This window comes from Gorilla gorilla, chromosome 1 (assembly GCF_029281585.2).
Source record: "Gorilla gorilla gorilla isolate KB3781 chromosome 1, NHGRI_mGorGor1-v2.1_pri, whole genome shotgun sequence".
Taxonomy (NCBI): Eukaryota; Metazoa; Chordata; class Mammalia; order Primates; family Hominidae; genus Gorilla; species Gorilla gorilla.
The window spans coordinates 53,577,518-53,597,570 of record NC_073224.2 but is presented as its reverse complement, the minus strand read 5'-3'; the positions used below and the strand labels follow the sequence as shown (position 1 = coordinate 53,597,570).

Sequence of the window (20,053 nt, the reverse complement as noted above, 5' to 3'; positions counted from 1 at the left end):
GTGGTAGTAGAGTGGAGTTCAGGGAGAGTGAAGTGGAGTTCAAGGTAAGGGGATGGGCCCTTCAGGGAAAGAAGGGTCAGGGAGACTGGGGGAATGACAGTGCCCTCTGCTCAGTGGTCAGGATAAAAACCAGACAGAGTCATCTTGTTGACTCTTTCTCTCACCTGGACATCTGTCTTACTTCATTTTCTGCTGCTATAATAGAATAGCACAGACTAGGTAATTCATAATGAACAGAAATTTATTTGGCTCACAGTTCTGGAGGCTGGGAAGTCTAAGATTAGAGTGCCATGTCTGATAAGGACCTTGTTGCTGCCTCATACCATGTGGAAGGCATCACACAGACAGGAGCTGAACTCATCCTTCAGAAGGACCCCACTTCTGTGGTAACGAAACTAATCCTGCAGTATTGGCATTAATCTATTCATATGGGCAGAGCCTCATGACCTAATTACCTCTTAAAGGTCCCACCTCTCTACACTGTTGCAATGGGGATTGTTTCCAATATATGAGTTTTGAGGGACACATTCAAACCATGGCATTCTGCCCTGGCCTTCAAAATTCATGTCCTTCTCGCATGCAGAATACATTTATTCCATCCCAGTAGCCCCCAAAGTCTTAACTAGTTCCAGCGTCAACTCAAAAGTCCTAAGTCCAGAGTCTCATCTAAATCAGATATGGGTGAGGCTCAAGGCAGGATTCATCCTAAGGCAAATTTCCTTCTGGTTGTGAGCCTATGAAATCAAAACAAGTTACATGCTTCCAAAATACAGTGGTGGGACAGGAATAGGATAGGTTCCCCATTCCAAAGGGGAGAAACAGGCAAGAAGAAAGCAGTAACAGGATCCAAGTAAGTCCAAACCCCAACAAGCCAGACAACATTAAATCTTAAGATTCTAGAATAGCCTTCTACTCCATGTACCACCTCCTGGACATATTGGCTCTACTGGGCTCAGCCCATGAAGCAGCTCTCGTGGATGGGAGTCTCATGCCTGCAGCTCTCCCATACTGGAGTTGCATGCTGGTGGTCCTACAGTGCTGGCGTCTGGGCAGTGGCCTCACTCCCATGGCTCCAGGAGGCATTGCCCTGGTGAGGGATCTCTGTGGTGGCTCTGTCCCTGTGACAAGTCTCTGCCTGGGCTTCCAGGCTGTCCATGATATCCTTTGAAATCTAACTGGAGGCTGGCATGACCCCATGGCTTCCACACTCTGTGCACCTGCAGAATCAGCACCATGTGGACACTGCCAAGACCTACCTACCACTTGTGCTCTCTGGAGCAGCAGCACAAGCTACATCTGGGCCTGCTTGAGCCATGGCTGGGGCTGCCAAGGAGCAGAGTCCTGAGGTGGCCCTGGGCAGCAGAGGCCTGAGGTGGCCCTGGGCAGCAGAGGCCTGAGGTGGCCCTGGGCAGCAAACGCCGAGGTCCCACCTGGTGTCTCTGGAAACCTTGCTCTAAAGGTCCTCACCTGCCTTGAAGATCTCTGAAATGCCTGTGTGGTCATTCTCCCATCATCTTGATGAATAGAACCTGGCTTCCTTCTATCCATATTATTCTCTTTAGCAAATGGTGTTTTGGCCACATCCTTAGTATTCTCTCCTGAACACACTTTTTAATTCTTTACATGGCCAGGCTGAGAGTTTTCCAAATCTTTCCATTCTGCTTCCCTTTCGATGATAAGTTTCATCTTTAAATCATCTCTATCTTCCTTCACTTTGCTATAAATGGCAAAAAGAAACCATGTAGCACCTTGAATGTTTTGTTGTTTGGATATTTCTTCTGCTAGATATCCCAGTTAGTTGCTCTGAAGTTCTGCCTTCCACAAAGTCCTGGGACACAGACACAATTCCACCAAGTTCTTTACAACTACATAACAGGGATGACCTTTACTCCAGTTTTCAATATCTTGTTTCTTGTTTCCGTCTGAGACCTCATCCAAAATTCTTTACTGTCCAAATTTTCTGCTAGCATTCTGATCACGACCATTCAAATCATCCCTTAAAAGATTCAGTTGCTCCCTACAGCTCTTGTCTTCTGAGCTTTCACCAGAATTACCCTTAATGCTCCATTTATGGCAGTCTGGGCATTTTTTAGCCTGCTCCTCCAAACTCTTCCAGCCTATACCTGTTACCCAGTTCTAAAGCTGCTTCCACATTTTCAGGTATTTGTTATAGCAACAACCCCACTTCTGGTACCAATCTTCTGTCTTAGTCCATTTTGTGCTGCTATAACAGAATGCCTGAAACTGGGTAATTTATAAAGAAAAGAAGTTTACTCAGCTCACATTTCTGGAAGCTGAGAAGTCCAAGATTGAGGGTCTGCATCTGACAAGGGCCTTTTTTTCTGGCTCATCCTATGGCTGAAGGGTGGAAGGACAAAGAGCACACCCTCTAGAGAGAGAAAAGAAGGTGGCCAAACTCATCTTTTATAAAGACTCCACTCCTGTGATAATGAAGCCACTTCTGCAATTAATGGCATTAATCCATTCAAGAGGGCAGAGCTCTCAGGATCTAATAACCTCTTAAAGGTCCCACGTTTCAACATTGTTGCATTGGGGATTAAGTTTCCAACACATGAGCTTTGGGGGACACATTCAAACCATAGCAACATCCAAACTCAGCAGCAGGTCCTTTTGGCCCTGTTCCTAAATACATCTCAAAGCCATATGCTTCTCCTCAATTCCCATGCCGCCAGCTACAGCATCCCACCCTCATCTGCCTGGATGGCTAAAATAGCCTCCTGCTGGTTTTCTTGCCTTCCATCATTCCCTGCTGCAACACATTCTCCACACAGCAGCCTGAGTTATCTTTTAAAAACAGCAATTCGATTATATTATTCCTTTGCTTAAAATGACTTCCCCTTGTACTTAGGATAAACCCCAGAACACTTGCTGCAGCCCTCTCAGCCCTAGGTCTCTTCTCTGACTGAGCCGGCCTCTCTCGGGCCTTCACCCCTGAGGCTCCTTCACACTAGCCCTCTCTTGCCACTCTTGCCTCAGCACCTCTCCCCGATGGTGCCTTCTGCCTAGAAGGCTCTGTCCCAGATCTTTCCCTGGCTGGCTCGTTGGTGGTCCTTTGGCTCTCAGCTCATTGTCTCATCCTCAGAGAGGCTGCCCTGCCCACTCACTCTCTCCTGGGGTATCCTCTTATTTCGCTTGGTAGGTCTTTTCACTCTCTAAAATGATCTGGTTTATTTGTTTGCATATCTATTGCCTGTTTCTCTGTCTGCAGAATGATACTTTCATGAGTCTGTTCTCTTCTATATTCCTGAACCCTAACACCTAGAACCTGGCACCTGATAGGTGCTCAATGAATACCCATTTAATAAATGAAAGGGTGAGTCTCAACCACCTGATTGCCCCCAGCAAGAACAAGACAGCAACTAAATACCTAGGCAGCACATGCATGTGAACAGGTCATTCTGATGGCTCAGAAAGAGGTCAGACTTTGCAGGAGGAGTGAGGCTCCCAGGCAAGGCACAATGGCATCCTCACAACTACTTAATCCAGGGAGATTTGCCTGGAGCAGGAGGGGCTTGCCTTCTGGGCCCTAGCCATGGCTCCTTTCTTCTGCTCCAAGCTTCCATCCCCCAATCCTCACGTGTCCTCCATCTCCCAGAGTGGCAGAGCTGGGTCCAATATGGGCTTTGCACTTGGATATACTGGAGTCTTAGAAATTCTTTTCCTGCTTTTTCCTGGCAGAGTGGCCTTGGACATGTTTTCTAATCTCTCCAAGTCTCAGTTACTGCAATTAGGAATTGAGAATAATGACACAGGTTGAGTATCCCTTATCCAAAATGTGTGGGACCAGAAGTGTTTCCAATTTTGGATTTTTTCAGATTTTGGAATATTTGCATTATACTCGCTGGTTGAGCATCCCTAATCTGGAAATCTGAAATGCTCAAATGAACATTTTTCTTTGAGCGTCTTGTTGGCATTCAAGTAGTGTTGAATTTTGGAGCATTTGGGCTTTTGGATTTTCACATTAGGGATGCTCAACCTGTAGTATCTAAGTGATAGGGTTGCGCTGAAGTATCAATAAAACCATGTCTATAAAGTCGGTGCCCAGGGCTGGGCGCAGTGGCGCACGCCTGTAATCCCAGCACTTTGGGAGGCCAAAGCAGGAGGATCACTTGAGCCCTGGAGTTTGAGATCAGCCTGGTCAACATAGTGAGACCCCCATCTCTACAAAAACACTTAAAAATAGCTGGGCATGGTGGCACACACTTGTCCCAGCTACTCAGGAGGCTGAGGTGGAAGCATCTCTTGAGCCCAGGAGTTCGAGGTCACAGTTAACTGTGATTGTGCCACTGCACTCCAGCCTAGGAGACAGAGTGAGAGCCTATCTCTTAAATAAATAAATAAATAGTCAGTGCCCAGCACATAGAAATAAATGTTAGCGCTTACCAGCATTTTTATTGTTGTTATTATTGATCAGATAACTATTATTTTCAAGCTCCTTCCTCACTTAGCCTCCAGAATCTCCCACCCCTCCTATAGCAGCCCTGCCAGGGTGTCCAGGGAAGAACCAATGGCTTTCTCTGCCCTGCCCTATTTGGACACAGGATTTGCAGACTTCATTCCCTCATTTCCACCTCTAAACCATACTGACACTCTTGCAGCAGCTATGATATGAAATCTTTTTCTGTTCAGCCACCGGCTCTTGCCAACACTGAGAGGTTCAATGGGAACCCTCTTCCATTTCTCTCCTCAAGTGATCCCTTTCCCTCTCAGGGTCTCTGTAGCCCATTGCTCCGGGGACTCAGTCTTTTCATGTTACCATCATCAATGAGAAGTTCCGACCAATAAACTAATTCATACTATGGAGTTCATGTCATTTCAGCTTTTAAAAATAACACACAGGTGGGCGTGGTGGCTCATACCTGTAATTCCAGAACTTCAGGAGGTCGAGGTGGGAGAATTGCTTGAGCACAGGTGCTCGAGACCAGCCTGGGCAACATAGGGGGGCCCCTGTCTCAATAAACTAAATAAATAAATAGCACACAGAGAAGGCAACTCTTAACCCAAAGGAGCGTCTCATTCCTTGTGGGATTTTATGCACTTTGAAGGAGATTCTGGAGGTGGGGCTCTCCCTGGTTCCCTCAGGGCTATTTTTTTTTTTTTTTTTTTGAGACAGATTTTCACTCTTGTTGCCTAGGCTGGAGTGCAATGGCGCGATCTTGGCTCACCACAACCTCCGCCTCCTAGGTTCAAGCAATTCTCCTACCTCAGCCTCCCAAGTAGCTGGGATTACAAGCATGCGCCACCACGCCTGAATAATTTTGTATTTTTTTTAGTAGAGATGGGGTTTCACCATGTTGGCCAGGCTGGTCTTGAACTCCCGACCTCAGGTGATCCACCCGCCTCGGCCTGCCAAAGTGCCGGGATTACAGGCGTAAGCCACCGCGCCCGGCCCCCTCAGGGCTATCTTTAAGGTACTGTCTGCCCTGCTGGCCTGTGGACGGGGCCCCTCTTGGTGTTCTCCTGTCTCTGTTCTGTTGCTCTCCCATTTGTGCCTTCCTGAGCTGCACACTCCTGAGAGCAGCATCTCCCTGCTTAGCTCCCAGCACAGCCCTCGGGGATGCTGTGGACTTGGGAGGGGCATTCCCAAGAGTCAGAGGCACCTTCCACACACCCTTACCCCATGCGTGCCCCAGGACTTGCAGCCTCTGCTTCCTTTCCCACGTGTAAGGAGAGGTGAGCTTCTCTCCTGGCCTTGGGAGGCAGCCCTTCCTGTGAGAGCCTGCCCCACCTCAGCCAAGGTCTTGGGTCCAGCCCTTTCCCACCAGGGAGAAAATAGCAAGAAAAACAGATGAGAGCTGATACCCTAAGCTGCAGGGTCTGCTGGGACTGGGTCCTGGAGGAGCCCCAGGAAAGCTTTAACCCCGGGGGCTCCGGGTGTTCAGAAGGGTGAGGGGTGAGGAGAGAAGAGGGGAGGGACCCACCTCTGTAGCTAGAAGTCTCCTCCCTCTCTCCTGTCTAGGGCTATCACTGTCTACCTCTTCTCTCTCCATAGGTCATCACTGCCCTGATGTCAGTCCCAGGCTAGATCCCCCAATCCATAGGCTGGACGGCAGCACCAGAGGTCACCTAGCCCACCCCACTGACTCTGGGTGGTGCCTTCCTTGGGCAGTGTCTTGAAGTTCCCTTTTTAAATCTCTTAGGCAAGGGATATTTTCAACCTGCCAATCATCTGCATCTCAACAACCCACAGTCAGCCTGGCACCCTGAAGAAGAGCTGGGCTTGGAGTCAGGAGACCCAGGCCGGTGGAGCTTCTAATTTATGAAATGGGGATTCCCTTATCTGCTGTGCTCACCACAGCAGCAGTTATGAGGATTACCTGAGACAGGACTGAGAAAGGGATTTATAAATGATAAATGTGGTATAAATGGCAGATGTGATGGGTGGTGGGGGTAGACAGGACACCTGGCCCCGTCCTCTCTGCAGCGGCAGCTCTCTTTCCCTGCTGAGGTTCACCTGGGGATCTGGCCCCACTCTCCGCTGTGTGGCTGCTGAGACAGCATCCCTCAGCCTTCAGAATGACCGATGTTCCTTTGGTCTTTCCCCGTAGACTCATGCCCAGAACTTTTTCCACCATATCTGAGAGGACACCATATCTGTGGGGAACACATTGAGGTGGTCAGGAACAAGATGTAAGCAAGATGTTTAAATAGCCCTCTGGCTGTGTTTGCTGAGCATCCAGAGATACTGGAGTTTTCCAGGTGGCCATTTGTCTGGGAGCTTGGAGGGGTGAGAAGAGCTCAGGCAAAGGAATACTGGTCGGGTGTTTACAGAGTACTTGCGCACGTAGTATCTCATTTGATCCTCCCCCTCTGAAGTAGGTCTCTTTTACAGAGGAGACATTGATCTAGCAAGTTGCAGACTGGCAGCCCGAGTTTGGGTCTTCTGACTCCCAGTGTCTGCACCAGGCCTGGCCATTCTGCTGAGGGTACAGAGGAGGGAATGGGCTTCAATTTCAGCAAGAGAGTGAGGATTGTATCTAAGAAAACTTCAGAGGCACAAGTGCACTGGTCACCTCTCAAGGCCCCTTGGTGGTGGTGGTTTGGGGCACAAGAATCCTATGATCACAGAGTAGGAGAGGGGAACTGCTCCAAAGGTGTTGGAGTCATCTAGTCCTCAATTTCTTCACTGGGACAAAGAAGGGATAGAAAATGAGATTCCAAAGGTCTCTTCTAGTCCTTATCTTCTAGATGGGGTGGAGAGGGGCATCTGGTTCCTCCCACTCGGCAAATTGTCTCCCTTCCTACCCCTATAGCCTTCACAGAGCAGGTGGGCTTTGATGGATGGTGAAGGATCTAGGAGAAGCGTTGTCCGGGGCGAGACAGACTTTAAGCATCATCACCATGCAGGAGAAAGCCACAGATTCTGCATCCCTGGGGCAGAAGGAAACAGTCGGCAGCCTCTCCCTTCACACTCCTGGGTCTCAGGAGCTGTTTACATGCTCAGGAGGGCACTCCATCCATTTCAGAAGCCGCATTGGAAAATAACAACTGGGCAAGCTGCTGCTGCTCAGCTGGCTTCTCAGCACAGAGCTGGGCGAGACCCAGCCCTTGGCACTGTCTCCAAGGCCAGTATGTGGGCAGAAGCCATGATGGCTGCTGGCTAGATTGGTTTAAAGGGAAGTAGGAACCCCTGAGATATGAAAACGCCCAACCCTTGTGGCTCACGAGCAGCCTCGTCATCCAGATGTTTCTATATTCTTTGTGGGTCATGACCTGAAAAAAGTTAGAAAGCTCTGGCCCTTGACTCAACCTGTTTCCTTTAAAGGACATATCACGATCTATAGTTGTCTTGTTTATTTTCTTGCTTTTGTGTTATCTGTCTCTTCACCCAAAATGTGAGATATGTAGAAGCAGGGATCTTTTATCTTATTCTCAGCACAGAGAGCAATGCCTAGCACAGAAAGCACTCGACAAATGCTTGCTGAATGAATGCATCCATGTATGCATGCATAAATGCATGAATGAATGACTGAAGGTATCTAGCATGTAGTAGATGCTCAGTGAATATCAGTTTTCTTTCCTGAGCATCATTCCCAGTTAGCTTGGGAGTGCAGAGCTGGTTCTTGAGATCAAGCCCTTAGGAGGTAAGTGCTGCACAGTGATTGGAAGGGGAAACAGGAGGTTCATATGGAGGTGGGAGATGGGGCATGGCAGGGGAGTATGGGACAAGGCCAAGGGAAGGGGGGTTGTGTGAAAGATTTTTTAAAATGACAGTTGTGTCTGCTGGCCCAAGAGAAGGGATGGTTTGTTAATCACCTGGGTGTTTTGGTCAGTGTAGATGTGTTTTAGGAAGCACGGAACAGCACTGCCACCTTCCATGTGGCCTTGGGCAGATCCTGTGATTTCTTTGAACCTCAGTTTCCTCATCTGCCGATTGGGCAGTCCTCATTCTGCCGGTGACTTCCTACGCGACAAAGCCTGTCATGAAGCAATGATGAGATAACCAGTGGGGGCATGCTGAGCACATGGGAGCAATTTTTACTGTGGTCATTTCCTTGAAATTCATAAAGGAGCTCCTCTGTGATTTTCTATTATTATTTTTGTCATTAATCAGGATTTCCTCTCTCTGTAGGAGAATAAGCCAATGCATGGCAAGCACTAAATCTTAGATCCTGAAGACTCAGCCCTCGAGCAAAAGACACGCACCTCCCCACTCACCGGGCCCTGGATGGGGAGGGTGCTCCTCTTAGAGGCCCCTGGAGGCCAGGCGTGCCTCAGAGGGGCCTTTCGAGGCAGCTGGGAGGCAGATCCTCACACTCTGCCCTCCTCTCCCCCAGGTACAAGATGGTGGTGACCCCCCGGAGGGCGGCGGTGGCCATAGCCGGCTGCTGGATCCTCTCCTTCGTGGTGGGACTGACCCCTATGTTTGGCTGGAACAATCTGAGTGCGGTGGAGCGGGCCTGGGCAGCCAACGGCAGCATGGGGGAGCCCGTGATCAAGTGCGAGTTCGAGAAGGTAATCAGCATGGAGTACATGGTCTACTTCAACTTCTTTGTGTGGGTGCTGCCCCCGCTTCTCCTCATGGTCCTCATCTACCTGGAGGTCTTCTACCTAATCCGCAAGCAGCTCAACAAGAAGGTGTCGGCCTCCTCCGGCGACCCGCAGAAGTACTATGGGAAGGAGCTGAAGATCGCCAAGTCGCTGGCCCTCATCCTCTTCCTCTTTGCCCTCAGCTGGCTGCCTTTGCACATCCTCAACTGCATCACCCTCTTCTGCCCGTCCTGCCACAAGCCCAGCATCCTTACCTACATTGCCATCTTCCTCACGCACGGCAACTCGGCCATGAACCCCATTGTCTATGCCTTCCGCATCCAGAAGTTCCGCGTCACCTTCCTTAAGATTTGGAATGACCATTTCCGCTGCCAGCCTGCACCTCCCATTGACGAGGATCTCCCAGAAGAGAGGCCTGATGACTAGACCCCGCCTTCTGCTCCCACCAGCCCACATCCAGTGGGGTCTCAGTCCAGTCCTCACCTGCCCGCTGTCCCAGGGGTCTCCCTGAGCCTGCCCCAGCTGGGCTGTTGGCCGGGGGCATGGGGGAGGCTCTGAAGAGATACCCACAGAGTGTGGTCCCTCCACTAGGAGTTAACTACCCTACACCTCTGGGCCCTGCAGGAGGCCTGGGAGGCCTGCAGAGGGACCAGGTGTCTAGAGGCAACAGTGTCCTGAGCCCCCACCTGCCTGACCATCCCATGAGCAGTCCAGCGCTTCAGGGCTGGGCAGGTCCTGGGGAGGCCGAGACTGCAGAGGAGCCACCTGGGCTGGGAGAAGGTGCTTGGGCTTCTGCAGTGAGGCAGGGGAGTCTGCTTGTCTTAGATGTTGGTGGTGCAGCCCCAGGACCAAGCTTAAGGAGAGGAGAGCATCTGCTCTGAGACGGATGGAAGGAGAGAGGTTGAGGATGCACTGGCCTGTTCTGTAGGAGAGACTGGCCAGAGGCAGCTAAGGGGCAGGAAGCAAGGAGCCTCCGTTCCCACCTCTGAGGACTCTGGACCCCAGGCCATACCAGGTGCTAGGGTGCCTGCTCTCCTTGCCCTGGGCCAGCCCAGGATTGTACGTGGGAGAGGCAGAAAGGGTAGGTTCAGTAATCATTTCTGATATTTGCTGGAGTGCTGGCTCCACGCCCTGGGGAGTGAGCTTGGTGCGGTAGGTGCTGGCCTCAAACAGCCACGAGGTGGCAGCTCTGAGCCCTTCTTCTTGCCCTGAGCTTTCCGGGGAGGAGCCTGGAGTGTAACTACCTGTCATCTGGGCCACCAGCTCCACTGGCCTGCCCGTTGCCGGGCCTGGACTGTCCTAGGTGACCCCATCTCTGCTGCTTCTGGGCCTGATGGAGAGGAGAACCCTAGACATGCCAACTCGGGAGCATTCTGCCTGCCTGGGAACAGGGTGGACGAGGGAGTGTCTGTAAGGACTCAGTGTTGACTGTAGGCGCCCCTGGGGTGGGTTTAGCAGGCTGCAGCAGGCAGAGGAGAGTACCCCCCTGACAGCATGTGGGGGAAGGCCTTGCTGTCATGTGAATCCCTCAATACCCCTAGTATCTGGCTGGGTTTTCAGGGGCTTTGGAAGCTCTGTTGCAGGTGTCCGGGGGTCTAGGACTTTAGGGATCTGGGGAAGGACCAACCCATGCCCTGCCAAGCCTGGAGCCCCTGTGTTGGGGGGCAAGGTGGGGGAGCCTGGAGCCCCTGTGTGGGAGGGCGAGGCGGGGGAGCCTGGAGCCCCTGTGTGGGAGGGCGAGGCGGGGGAGCCTGGAGCCCCTGTGTCGGGGGGCGAGGGAGGGGAGGTGGCCGTCGAGTTGACCTTCTGAACATGAGTGTCAACTCCAGGACTTGCTTCCAAGCCCTTCCCTCTGTTGGAAATTGGGTGTGTCCTGGCTCCCAAGGGAGGCCCATGTGACTAATAAAAAACTGTGAACCCTGTGGAGAGCACATTGCTGGGCGCCCATCCCCACCACTGTTGAGGGCAACAAGACAGCTTCAGCAGACAGGAAGCAATGACGGGGGCCAGGAGGAGCTGCGAGAGGGGGCACGTGGAGGCGTTCGAGCAAGGAGGGTTCCAGAGAGGGTGTGTCTGTTTCCATAGTTATGCACTGGGGGTAGCAAACCCTGATCAGAAAGGGAGATCCTGAAAACTCACAGGTCCAGAACACCCCCCATCCCCCCACCTCCCTGCCCCAGCCATGACATCCTGAGACCTCTCCCATTGGCATCTTCCTCTTGGTGACATATCTGGAGACCCCCTCATGGTGAAACATTCAGACACCCCCCCTCCTCGTGACACAGCGCCTCCCCCTAGATGATGTCGCTCACTGGCACAGAGGCCCCGCACTGTAACACCACGCATCTTTATTTGAGTGCTTCCCACCCAGTGTGCAACTCCGCAGGCCACTCCAATCTCTGCGCCTTCCAGCACTCCTTGAGCCCAGTTAGTCTGGCCTGGGGCCTACTAGGCCCATTCCTGAGTTCTGGACACCAGCCTCTGGGGAAGGGAGGCCAGCAGGTACCAGGGGCGGTTCCATCAGCCGTCGCTATGGAAGCGGGGGTCTTGGGCATCTCTGGAGTTTGACTGTGGGCCTGGTGGACCTGGCCCCTCAGGCCTGCAGCACCTGGAGGAGGACATGCTTCCTGAGCCCCTGGTGTGAGCACAGCTCGGCTGCAGGCCAGAGAGGTGCAGAGTGGGGACGGGGAGCAGCATCCTCTTCCTCACCAGGCCTCCCTCCCTCAGGTGCAATGCCCAGGTCTGAGCTCTGCCCACTGCAGTTCTAGATACTTCCGTACTTATGCAGAGCCTCAGAACCACCAGGGGAAGGAAGGCAGGGAAAGGTTGTTATCCCCAGTTTTCGGATGAGAGAATGTGTCCAAAGAGAACACCCTTGCTGAAGGTCACTCAGAGCTGGGAGTAGACTCTGGTTGTGTGGCGGTCCACGGAATCACCCGCCTTCCAGGAGACACCGGCATCGCCTGGCCCTGCAACATCACTGTGAGTCTCTGGACATGCATGCTAGTTGCCTGTGTCCACAAGTTTGTGTCCACAGAGCTGACCACCACCTTCTCACCCCGACCCCCTGCTCCTGTCCTCCTCTCTGCTTCCGTGCTGCCCGCAGAGGTAACAGAGGGGGTGGGTTAGGCCATTTACCTGGCTCCTCATCACAGCCTCCTCCCATGACTCTTCAGTGTGTGGCTGAGGCTGGAAGAGATGCTGCAGTTAGAGCTTGGGGGAAGTGGCGGGGAACTGGCAAAGTTCACGGTTATACATCCTCTTCTACACCTGTCCACCCTCCCACTTGGAAAGTAATCAGCACAGCCTGACCCCAATCTTACCACCCCTTCTCTTCGGCCTTGATTTTAAGCTGTCTGCTGCCTCTAGTCCAGTTCCAGAGAGGTGCTTATTCCTGTTCTCCCATCCTCAAACTCTCACCTTTGACCTCCAGCCGGCAGTCCACAGATGCCTCCCCCAGCACATTTATGGCCTTGCAGGTGTAGACCCCAGAATCAAAGGGGCTGGGTTTCCGGATCTCTAGGGTGCAGACGCCTTGCTCAGAGAGGGCGCGGTATTTGGGGTTGCCCTGGATCTCCATCTTGTTTTTCATCCAGATGATCTTGGGCTGGAAGACATGGTCAGAAGAGAGCTGGGGAGGTGTGGACTGGGGCGGGGCTCTCAACAGCTATCCCCAGGCTTAGGTGTGGATGCCCGGAGGATTCCTCAGCCCTGCTGTCCCCACCTGCCCCCACCAGCCCAGGGCACAACACGCCTGGCCCCTCACCTTGGGTGAAGCTCGGACACTGCAGAACAACTGGGTGCTGTAGCCAGGGGTGGAGGTGTGGTCAGCCAGGGGCTGGGTGAATGAGGGGGCTTCTGAGAAGTCTCGCTCAATAAACCCTTTAGGTTTGGCAGCAATATCTGGGTTCAGGGGAGAAAGTCGGGTGCATCTGAGCTTACAGGAGTGAAGGAGACCTGTTAGGACTGACTATGATTCAAGATCTATGGATAGCAAGTCGTGGCTTATTTGCAGGAACTTGGACAATCTCAAAGAGGCAGAGAAAGCTGAGACTGTAGCTGGGTGGGTCAGGGTGATGAGTAGAGATGAGAAGGTGGAAAAACCAGAGATAAGAGCATCTTGGCAGAAGATGGATGCTAGCAACTCAGAGGTGCCACGTTTCCTTTGTGTTTGTCGTTGGAGACTTGACTGGCTTTCTTTTTTTAAACAAAAATTTCTCCCTAATTCTGTGCAGTTCAGGCTAGTGTTAAAAAAATTTGCCTTCTGGAACCCACACAGACTGTGGGTCGGAGAGGGCCTTGGGGCACACAAGGGACAGGGAAAAGGGCCCGGGGTTTAACATTTGATGCAAGAGGGTCAGGTGCCTGTGTGGAGACGGTAAATACTCCTATCTCTCTTGTCCGTCTGTGTGGTATGTATTAGGGTTGGGAGGCTTGTTTTAGCAAACTCACCCTTTTTAGCACACTACCCAGCCATGCGGAGGTCACCCTTTAGATTCTCTTCGGACACTCACTGCCTGAGACTCGGCGGCTGTTGTGATGCTGGCAGCCACACACCTCTTTGGAATAAGTACACAGTCTCCAAAGGGGCATCTTTCATTTGTGTGGATTTGCTCTGATATGTTTGTTAAAATCAGCCAACCACATTCACTACTTTACAGCCACTCCATGTGTGTGTATGCATAGCTGTGGAGTGAGGGGACAGCAAGTGTTCCAGGGGCAGACACCCAGGAGAAACCCAGAGAGAGGGGTGCAGAGATGCCGAGGAAGAGGCAGAGACAGGGAGAGAGTTAGCACAGCCAGCTCCGGGCCCAAACCCACCTGCCTTCTGGATGTGGGCGAGCTCCTTGGTGACGGTGGCCGAGGTGCTGAGTCCACACAGGTTTTCTGAGAAGACCCGGAAGGAGTACGAGTTGCCGATGATGAGGTCAGAGATGGTGCAGGTGGTTGGGTGGTAGCGCTCCAGCACTGTGAACCATTGCTGCAGGGCCCCGGGTGTCACCCTCATTTCTCACCCCTGTCCTCACCCTCCCTGCTTACCCTGGAACCCTTTCCTCACAGGAACTCATTCCACGCCCCCAACCTTGGGATGCTGAACCATCCAGCTTTGGGCCTCAGGGACATTGAATTGGAAGAAGGGGCCCCTGGGTCACTCAGGTGACCTCTGTAGGGTCCTCAGAGAATCCTAGAGCCTTTGTGCGCAAAGTGTGGCCCATGGATGTGCAACTTCAGCATCACCTGGAAACGTCTTAGAAATGCAGGCCCTCAGTCCCCACCCTGGACCTACTGAGTCAGACTCTGCCTCTTAGCAAGCTCCCCAGGTAACTCATGTGGACATTAAGATTTGAGAAGCATGGCTCCAGAACTTGAAAGGCTTCAGACAGCCCGGGCCAGCCCTCTTCAGTCTTCAGGAGGCATCTGAGGTCCAGAGAGGAAGAGTCTTGCTAAGGGCCTCCTAGGGAGTCAGGTTAGCAGTGGGCAGACCAGAACTCGATCCCTAGACTCGGTCCCTAGACTCAGTGGGATGGGCCTTCCCCACCACCTTGACCACTTCGTACCCCGACCCCACTTTGCCTCAGCCAGCCTCACCCCTGTCTTTTTGTCTGCCTTCTGCACCGTGTAGCCCAGGAGCTCTGTGTTGCCTGTGTCCTGGGGTGGCGTCCACTGAAGAGCAGCATTGCAGCCCCAGACGTCCAGGAGCCTGATGCTGCTGGGGGGTCCAGGTTTCTCTGTAGGCCCAAAGTGTGAGGGGAAGTGAGTGTGAGGGCCAGGCTGGCCACAGAGCCCCCACACCCAAAATTTGGCTCCTGCCACACTCCCTTGGCCTGCTCCCATCAGCCATCAGCTCTGGGATAGGAGGTCGGGGGCTCCAGGTCCCCCGTGAGGCAGCACTGTTCCCCTGGCTCCATACCAATCACCAGGATGTCAATGACTGCCTTGGCCTCCAGGTCTTCCACGCGCACGGTGAGCTCGTAGCGGCCAGAGTCGGAGCGCTGGGCCGAGCGAATGAAGAGGATGGAGTCCTGGTCCCCGGTGCGCATGCTCACCCGCTGGCTGTCCAGGGCATGGCCGTTGTGGGTCCATGTGGCCTGAGGCTTAGGCTTCCCCTGGCAGGGAGGAGCCCCCAGGGTGAGTGTAGGAAGGTACCAGAGTCCCCACACCCCCTTAACTCCAGGAGTTTCTGGAGCTGTTCTCGGGGAAGCCTGTCCCACTGGCCCTTCTCAGGAGGGGGCAGCAGAGGCTGGAGCCACAGGTGCTGCCCACAGCCACATCTTCCATGTGTCCAGCCCGCTCTGGGGGCCCACCTGCCCATCCACAGGCTGAGAATCACCAATGAGTCATGTGCATGATTGCGGAAGGATGAGGCCGTCTCGCTGGGTCTCAGCTGGACCCTTGGAGATACTGCCATCTCCCAGGCTCCCCTTAAATGGGGGCCCTGGTTCCCACCCAGGCTGTTGCCCTTGGTGGGGGTAATACCCACCTGGAAGGGGATTTGCAGGTTGACCGTCTCTCCCACCTGGCGGATGTAGGTCTGACGGAGGTGGCGGGGGACACGGATCTTGGGGGCCTCTGGATCAAAGCAAGAGTCTGGGCTTAGCAGTGCAGTGGGGTGGCTGATTGGGGTTTCTGAGATGGGGCAGGGGACAGCTGGTGAGGGATGCTGGCTGGGAGGAGGGTCCTGGGTGTGCCTGGCTGCCGTGGGGTCCCTCCTTGCAGGAAGGGTGAAGCTCTCACTCCTGAGGTCTAGGGGCCCAAATCCCTTAAGGGAGCAGGAGGTTTCAGGAGGTCAGCGCCTCCATGGTGTGAACTGGTAAGCATCCTGGGCACTCCCTTGGCGCCTCAACTCTGCCAGGATGGGATTTGTCCTGCAGCCCAGGCATTCCCAAGCACCAGATGGGCCCCAGCTGACTCTCTGTCTCCCCCTGCTGGGGAGCAGGTGCTGCACCTGTCAGGCTGAACTTCTAGGAAGGGGAGGCCACTGCCGTCTTCCTGCTCTAATATCCTCAGCTCTCCACAAGCCCAGGACTTTCAGAGAAGCCTTTATGAAACCCTGTTTGTCCATTCCTCTGTCTCCAGGCCCTATTGAAAGGTTTAGGATCTTTCTCTTCCCAAGTGAAGCCAGGGCAGGTATCCCCCCTTCTTCCTCTGTCACCCTCCCATCTGTTAGTCTCAGAGCCGGGAAGTCCTTCTTGAAGTCCTATTTCAGCTGCCTGTTATGCTAAGGAATGACATTCTGACCCTCATCTGGTCAGGGGCAACCACTGAAGCCCCTGGGCATTCTAAGGGAAGCTGCAGTGGCCACCATCTCTGTCCCCTGGGGTGGGTGCTGGGTCCGTGACTGAGGCTTCTCAGCAGCAAACAGGTGGCAGCAGTTGGTTGGTGGCATGCAGGGCGGAGGAGGACGAGACAGTGAGAAGGAACACGGTGTCTCTGAGGATTAGCTGAGTGGGCACTTGGCTCTGGGAGCTCAGGCATGGAATGCTCTAGGGACAACTGCAGGGGGTCAAGAATGCTTGGCAGCTCCAGGTGGCCAAGGAGAGACAGCTGAGCAGCCAAGGATCCTGGACAGGGCCCCCACTCTGCCCTGTGATAAGCCTGGCTGTGCCCCACTTGTTCACAGCCTCCTCTCCCTCTTCTCTCCAGGAAATCCCCTTCTCTCCTGCCAGAGGAATTTGAATGGAGAAGTGGGTGCTGAGTCTGGCTGGGTCCATCAATGCTGGGCCTCAGGGGCCTCTCAGAGTCTGAGCTCCCTGGTTCCCTGGGGAAGGCCCAGCACCGTCCCAACCAAGAGGCCTTCCTGGCACCTCCAGGACTAGGGTCGACACGGCCATAATGCAGCTGCCTGGTGGGGCCACATCTCACCTAGAACCAAAGGCTGGGAATTAGGGTTGGGAGGCTTGGGTTTTGGGTGCCACCAGAGAAGATGCTCTGCAGTGCAGTGGGGCATGAGTGGTCCTGTGTAGGCATCAGACTCTGGGACTGCCAATAAAAGGCTGGGTGACCTCAAGGGATGCCCTGGGCTCCTTGGGATCTCCTTGGGCCTTGATAATCTATGAATCTAAGCTCCCTAACCCCATGGTTCCCATGTCTCTCAGGCCTCAGAGCTGAGCATTTCCTTTCGAATCCAGACTTGACCCCTCCTGTGGATCCCCTCTCCTTCTGGAGGCCTTGTCTAGAGCTACCAGAAATCATCCATCCCCTAGTGGAGGAGCAAGAAGGAAGGTGGAGAAGGCCTCAGGCCACCTGCCTGCCTGTGTCTCTCCTCACCCTGGGGGACTGTACTGTCCCCAGAGACCTCAGATCAGACCAAATGACTCACTGTCATTAACAGACTGAAACCCGAGCAGCTCTGGGAGGGGAGCGAGGGGAGGACTGAGGCTAATGCACCTTGCAAATAGAAATATTAGCAATGGGGATGGCAGCTGGCCTGCCTCACTGCAGCCCCAGTGAGGTATGCCCTCTGCAATGGAGAAGTCTTCATGGGCCTTTTGCAGACCCTCTTTTTCTTTCCACTAGGGCCATGATGGAACAAGGGGCAAGCAGGGCCTTCTCTCTGTTTCAAGACCTTTGAGAGAATCTGGAACCTAGGCCACAGGAAATGGGCAGAAAATGAGCATTTATGGCCACTGGAGAGATTGAGATTAGATGGGAGAAAGAACAGATGGACTCTTAGCATTGAGCAGGTGACCCAGGGAACTTGACCTTTTGTTTCTGAGCCCCTTTCTCAAGGCGTGGGGGCTGGACCACTCAGGGAAATGGCTTCTTAGACCTCCAGAGGCCCCTTACTGCTGAGGAACCTGGAACTTTCTTAAGGCAAGATGGTGATAGTGTGTGGCTTGTGCATGTGAGCGTGGGACGGGGGAAATGACTGCCTGGTTCCCTCTACCTGCTGGCCTTAGTTTCTCCATTAGATAAGGTGTTTGGGAAGGGCTGGGGAGCTGAAGGCCAGGATGGGCTTTACCAATGTTCTCTCGGATGTGGATGGGCTGGTCCAGCATGGCCGGCGGGCCAGCCCCTGCAGAACTCACTGCAGACACGCGCAGGAGGAACTTGTCTCCCAGAGCCAGGTTCCGCACGGTCTGCTGGGTCACCATCATGGGCCGGGCACTCACAGGCACCCACTCCGAGGCTGACGGGATGGAGAGAGTGTGAGGTCTTTGCAATGTGGCCACAGGCACCCCTCTCCATGGGGCTTCTTTTCCTGCTGGTGATCTGGGGAAATCAGCCTCCCTCTCTGGGCCTCATTTTCCCCTTGTTTGCCTTCCCTGACTTCATGTCAAATGGCATCAAAGACACCTGATGTTAGAGCCCTGAAATTGTGGCCAGAGATGAGGTTGTTGAAGCCCAGAGAGGGTTGGACACATTTGCAAAGTCACACAGCAAGGTAGGGGCAGAGGCAGAGGCCAGGCTGGACTTGGGCCATGGAGGAGGACAGTGGCAGCAGGGATGTGGCCCCCACACCCCCACCCCATTCCTGCTTTCTCCTCACTGTCTCTTACGCTAACATTTCCCTCTCCAGCTCCTCCCTCTCCACTTCCTACAGTTCGGGGTCCTCTGAGACTTAGCACTTCCTTCCCTTCTCACCAAAGGAGAACCCAGTGTCCCCTTACCCTTCCCTTACTCAGAAGCTCCTTGGAGCTGAGGACAAGGGAGCCCCTCAACCCACCCACCTACCCTTTCTTGCTCTCCTGCTGGTGGAGCAAGAAAGGGCAGGTGGGTGGGCTGAGGAGCCCACTGCTCGCATCCCCTCCTTCTGTATCTCTCCCAGACTGACCAACCACAGGGCCTGTGCACTTGTCCCTGCAGCCCTCCATGACAACCTCCCCTGGGTGTATGCAAGACTTAGCCCAGCACTCACCTCCCTCTCTGCAGAGCTCCAGCACATAGCCCTGGAGGCCCAGCCTCCCCAGCCTCTCTGGGGGCTCCCAGCTCACAGTCACAGAGCTGCTGCTCACATCCTCCAGGGTCAGCAGCAGTGGGGCACTGGGGACATCTGGGGAGATGAAGAGGTTCATGGCCAAGAGCTCCCCTCCACCCCTGACATGCCTGCTTCCCTCCTCCCCCTGCCCCACCTTCAGTCACCTTCACTTGGGGGTGCAGGCTTAGTGGCTGTGGAGGCTGTAGGGGCCTGTGGGTCAGGGGCCTGCGGCTTGGGCACCTGCTCTTCTCTGGTGGACTCTGATACTGCCACTTCTCCGGGAGGCTCTGCTGTGGGCACCTTGGCAGATTCAGATGCGGTCTCCTCTGGACTGCAGGCAGGGCCCTCGGAGGTGTTTTTTTCCATCATTGCTGGACTGGCTGGGGGGCCAGGCTGGAGTGTGCAGGGGTCAGCCGTTGGGGGGCCTGGGCCTCTAGGGTGCCTGGGACACCTAGGTCCAGGCTTATATAGTCAGGAGCTGCCCCACCCCCAGCAAACGATTCCCAGCTGTGGGGTCAGGTCAAGCAGGAGGACTGGAGGGTGGAGAGGCGCCCAGGCCAGGAATAGCTCTGGGGGAGGAACCACAAGGGCCCCTTGAGGAGTCACTCCCTCATCCATCACCCCGACTGGCCTTCTACAGCCAGGGTGCTGGTGCCCAGCTGGGGGAGGGCGCAGATGGGTGAGATGGGACATCGAGCAGGCCGCGTGCCAGATGTCAGGGCAATAGGAGGAAGAACTTCTATCGGGAGAATGAGCCCAGCTCAGGCTCTGTGTGTCTGGCGTCTACAGGGCCACTTGTTCCCAGAGCTTCTCAGACTGGGTGCTGGGGCCCTGACAGTTTGGGACAATCTTCCTTGTGAGCGCTCCCAGCTTTGCCTCTGGGGTCCACATTCCCTGGGCTCCCACAGTTCCCAGGGACTCTCGCCTGTGCTGTATGAGGCTGAGGGCCCTAGAGAGGGAGGGAATTGAGATGCTGAGGGTGGAGCTGCTCAGAGGATGGTCCTCCAGCATTGGAACCCCAGGAAGGGGCACTAAGTCTCCTGGCTCCTGTCTCAGTTGGGCGGCTGGTAAGGAGCTGGTCTCCCCTGATGCCTGCTGTGGGCCTCAGTTTTCCACCTGTTA

At 54.1% G+C, this 20,053-nt stretch overlaps 2 protein-coding genes across 5 annotated transcripts in view; one reads left to right on the top strand and one right to left on the bottom strand.

Annotated features, from left to right (window-relative positions):
* Positions 1-10,934, top strand: part of ADORA1 (adenosine A1 receptor) — a 39,174-nt gene extending 28,240 nt beyond the window's left edge. For all 3 annotated transcript variants that reach the window (XM_004028183.4, XM_031002510.2, XM_055368665.2), the window contains one exon: positions 8,799-10,934. In XM_004028183.4, coding sequence (XP_004028232.3) covers positions 8,799-9,438 — 640 coding nt within the window. In that variant the 3' untranslated portion in view covers positions 9,439-10,934. The remainder of the gene's footprint in view (positions 1-8,798) is intronic.
* A 406-nt stretch (positions 10,935-11,340) lies between these two features.
* Positions 11,341-19,610, bottom strand: MYBPH (myosin binding protein H). 2 transcript variants are annotated; one of them, XM_063709370.1, is made up of 11 exons: positions 19,096-19,610; positions 18,872-19,006; positions 17,975-18,142; positions 15,494-15,582; positions 14,924-15,119; positions 14,602-14,741; positions 13,834-13,993; positions 12,779-12,915; positions 12,433-12,619; positions 12,151-12,201; positions 11,341-11,620 (listed from the first exon to the last, which is right to left on the bottom strand). In XM_063709370.1, the coding sequence occupies exons 1-10, from the start codon at positions 19,298-19,300 to the stop codon at positions 12,185-12,187; spliced, it is 1,434 nt and encodes a 477-aa protein (XP_063565440.1). In that variant the 5' UTR covers positions 19,301-19,610; the 3' UTR covers positions 11,341-11,620; positions 12,151-12,184. The 2 variants fall into 2 exon arrangements, with proteins under 2 accessions (XP_063565440.1, XP_004028234.4); XM_004028185.4 differs by lacking the exons at positions 11,341-11,620; positions 12,151-12,201 and having other exon boundaries at positions 12,379-12,619.
* Between the last annotated feature and the right edge of the window lie 443 nt (positions 19,611-20,053).

What these genes read in the sequence shown, in the direction of transcription:
- MYBPH (XM_004028185.4), bottom strand. Translation starts at nt 19,300, where the DNA reads ATGATGGAAAAAAACACCTCCGAGGGCCCTGCCTGCAGTCCAGAGGAG. An exon ending in ACCTGCAAATCCCCTTCCAG is followed by an intron (nt 15,120 to 15,493) that starts GTGGGTATTACC and finishes CCTCCCTGCCAG; the next exon opens with GGGAAGCCTAAGCCTCAGGC. An exon ending in CATTGACATCCTGGTGATTG is followed by an intron (nt 14,742 to 14,923) that starts GTATGGAGCCAG and finishes TTGGGCCTACAG; the next exon opens with AGAAACCTGGACCCCCCAGC.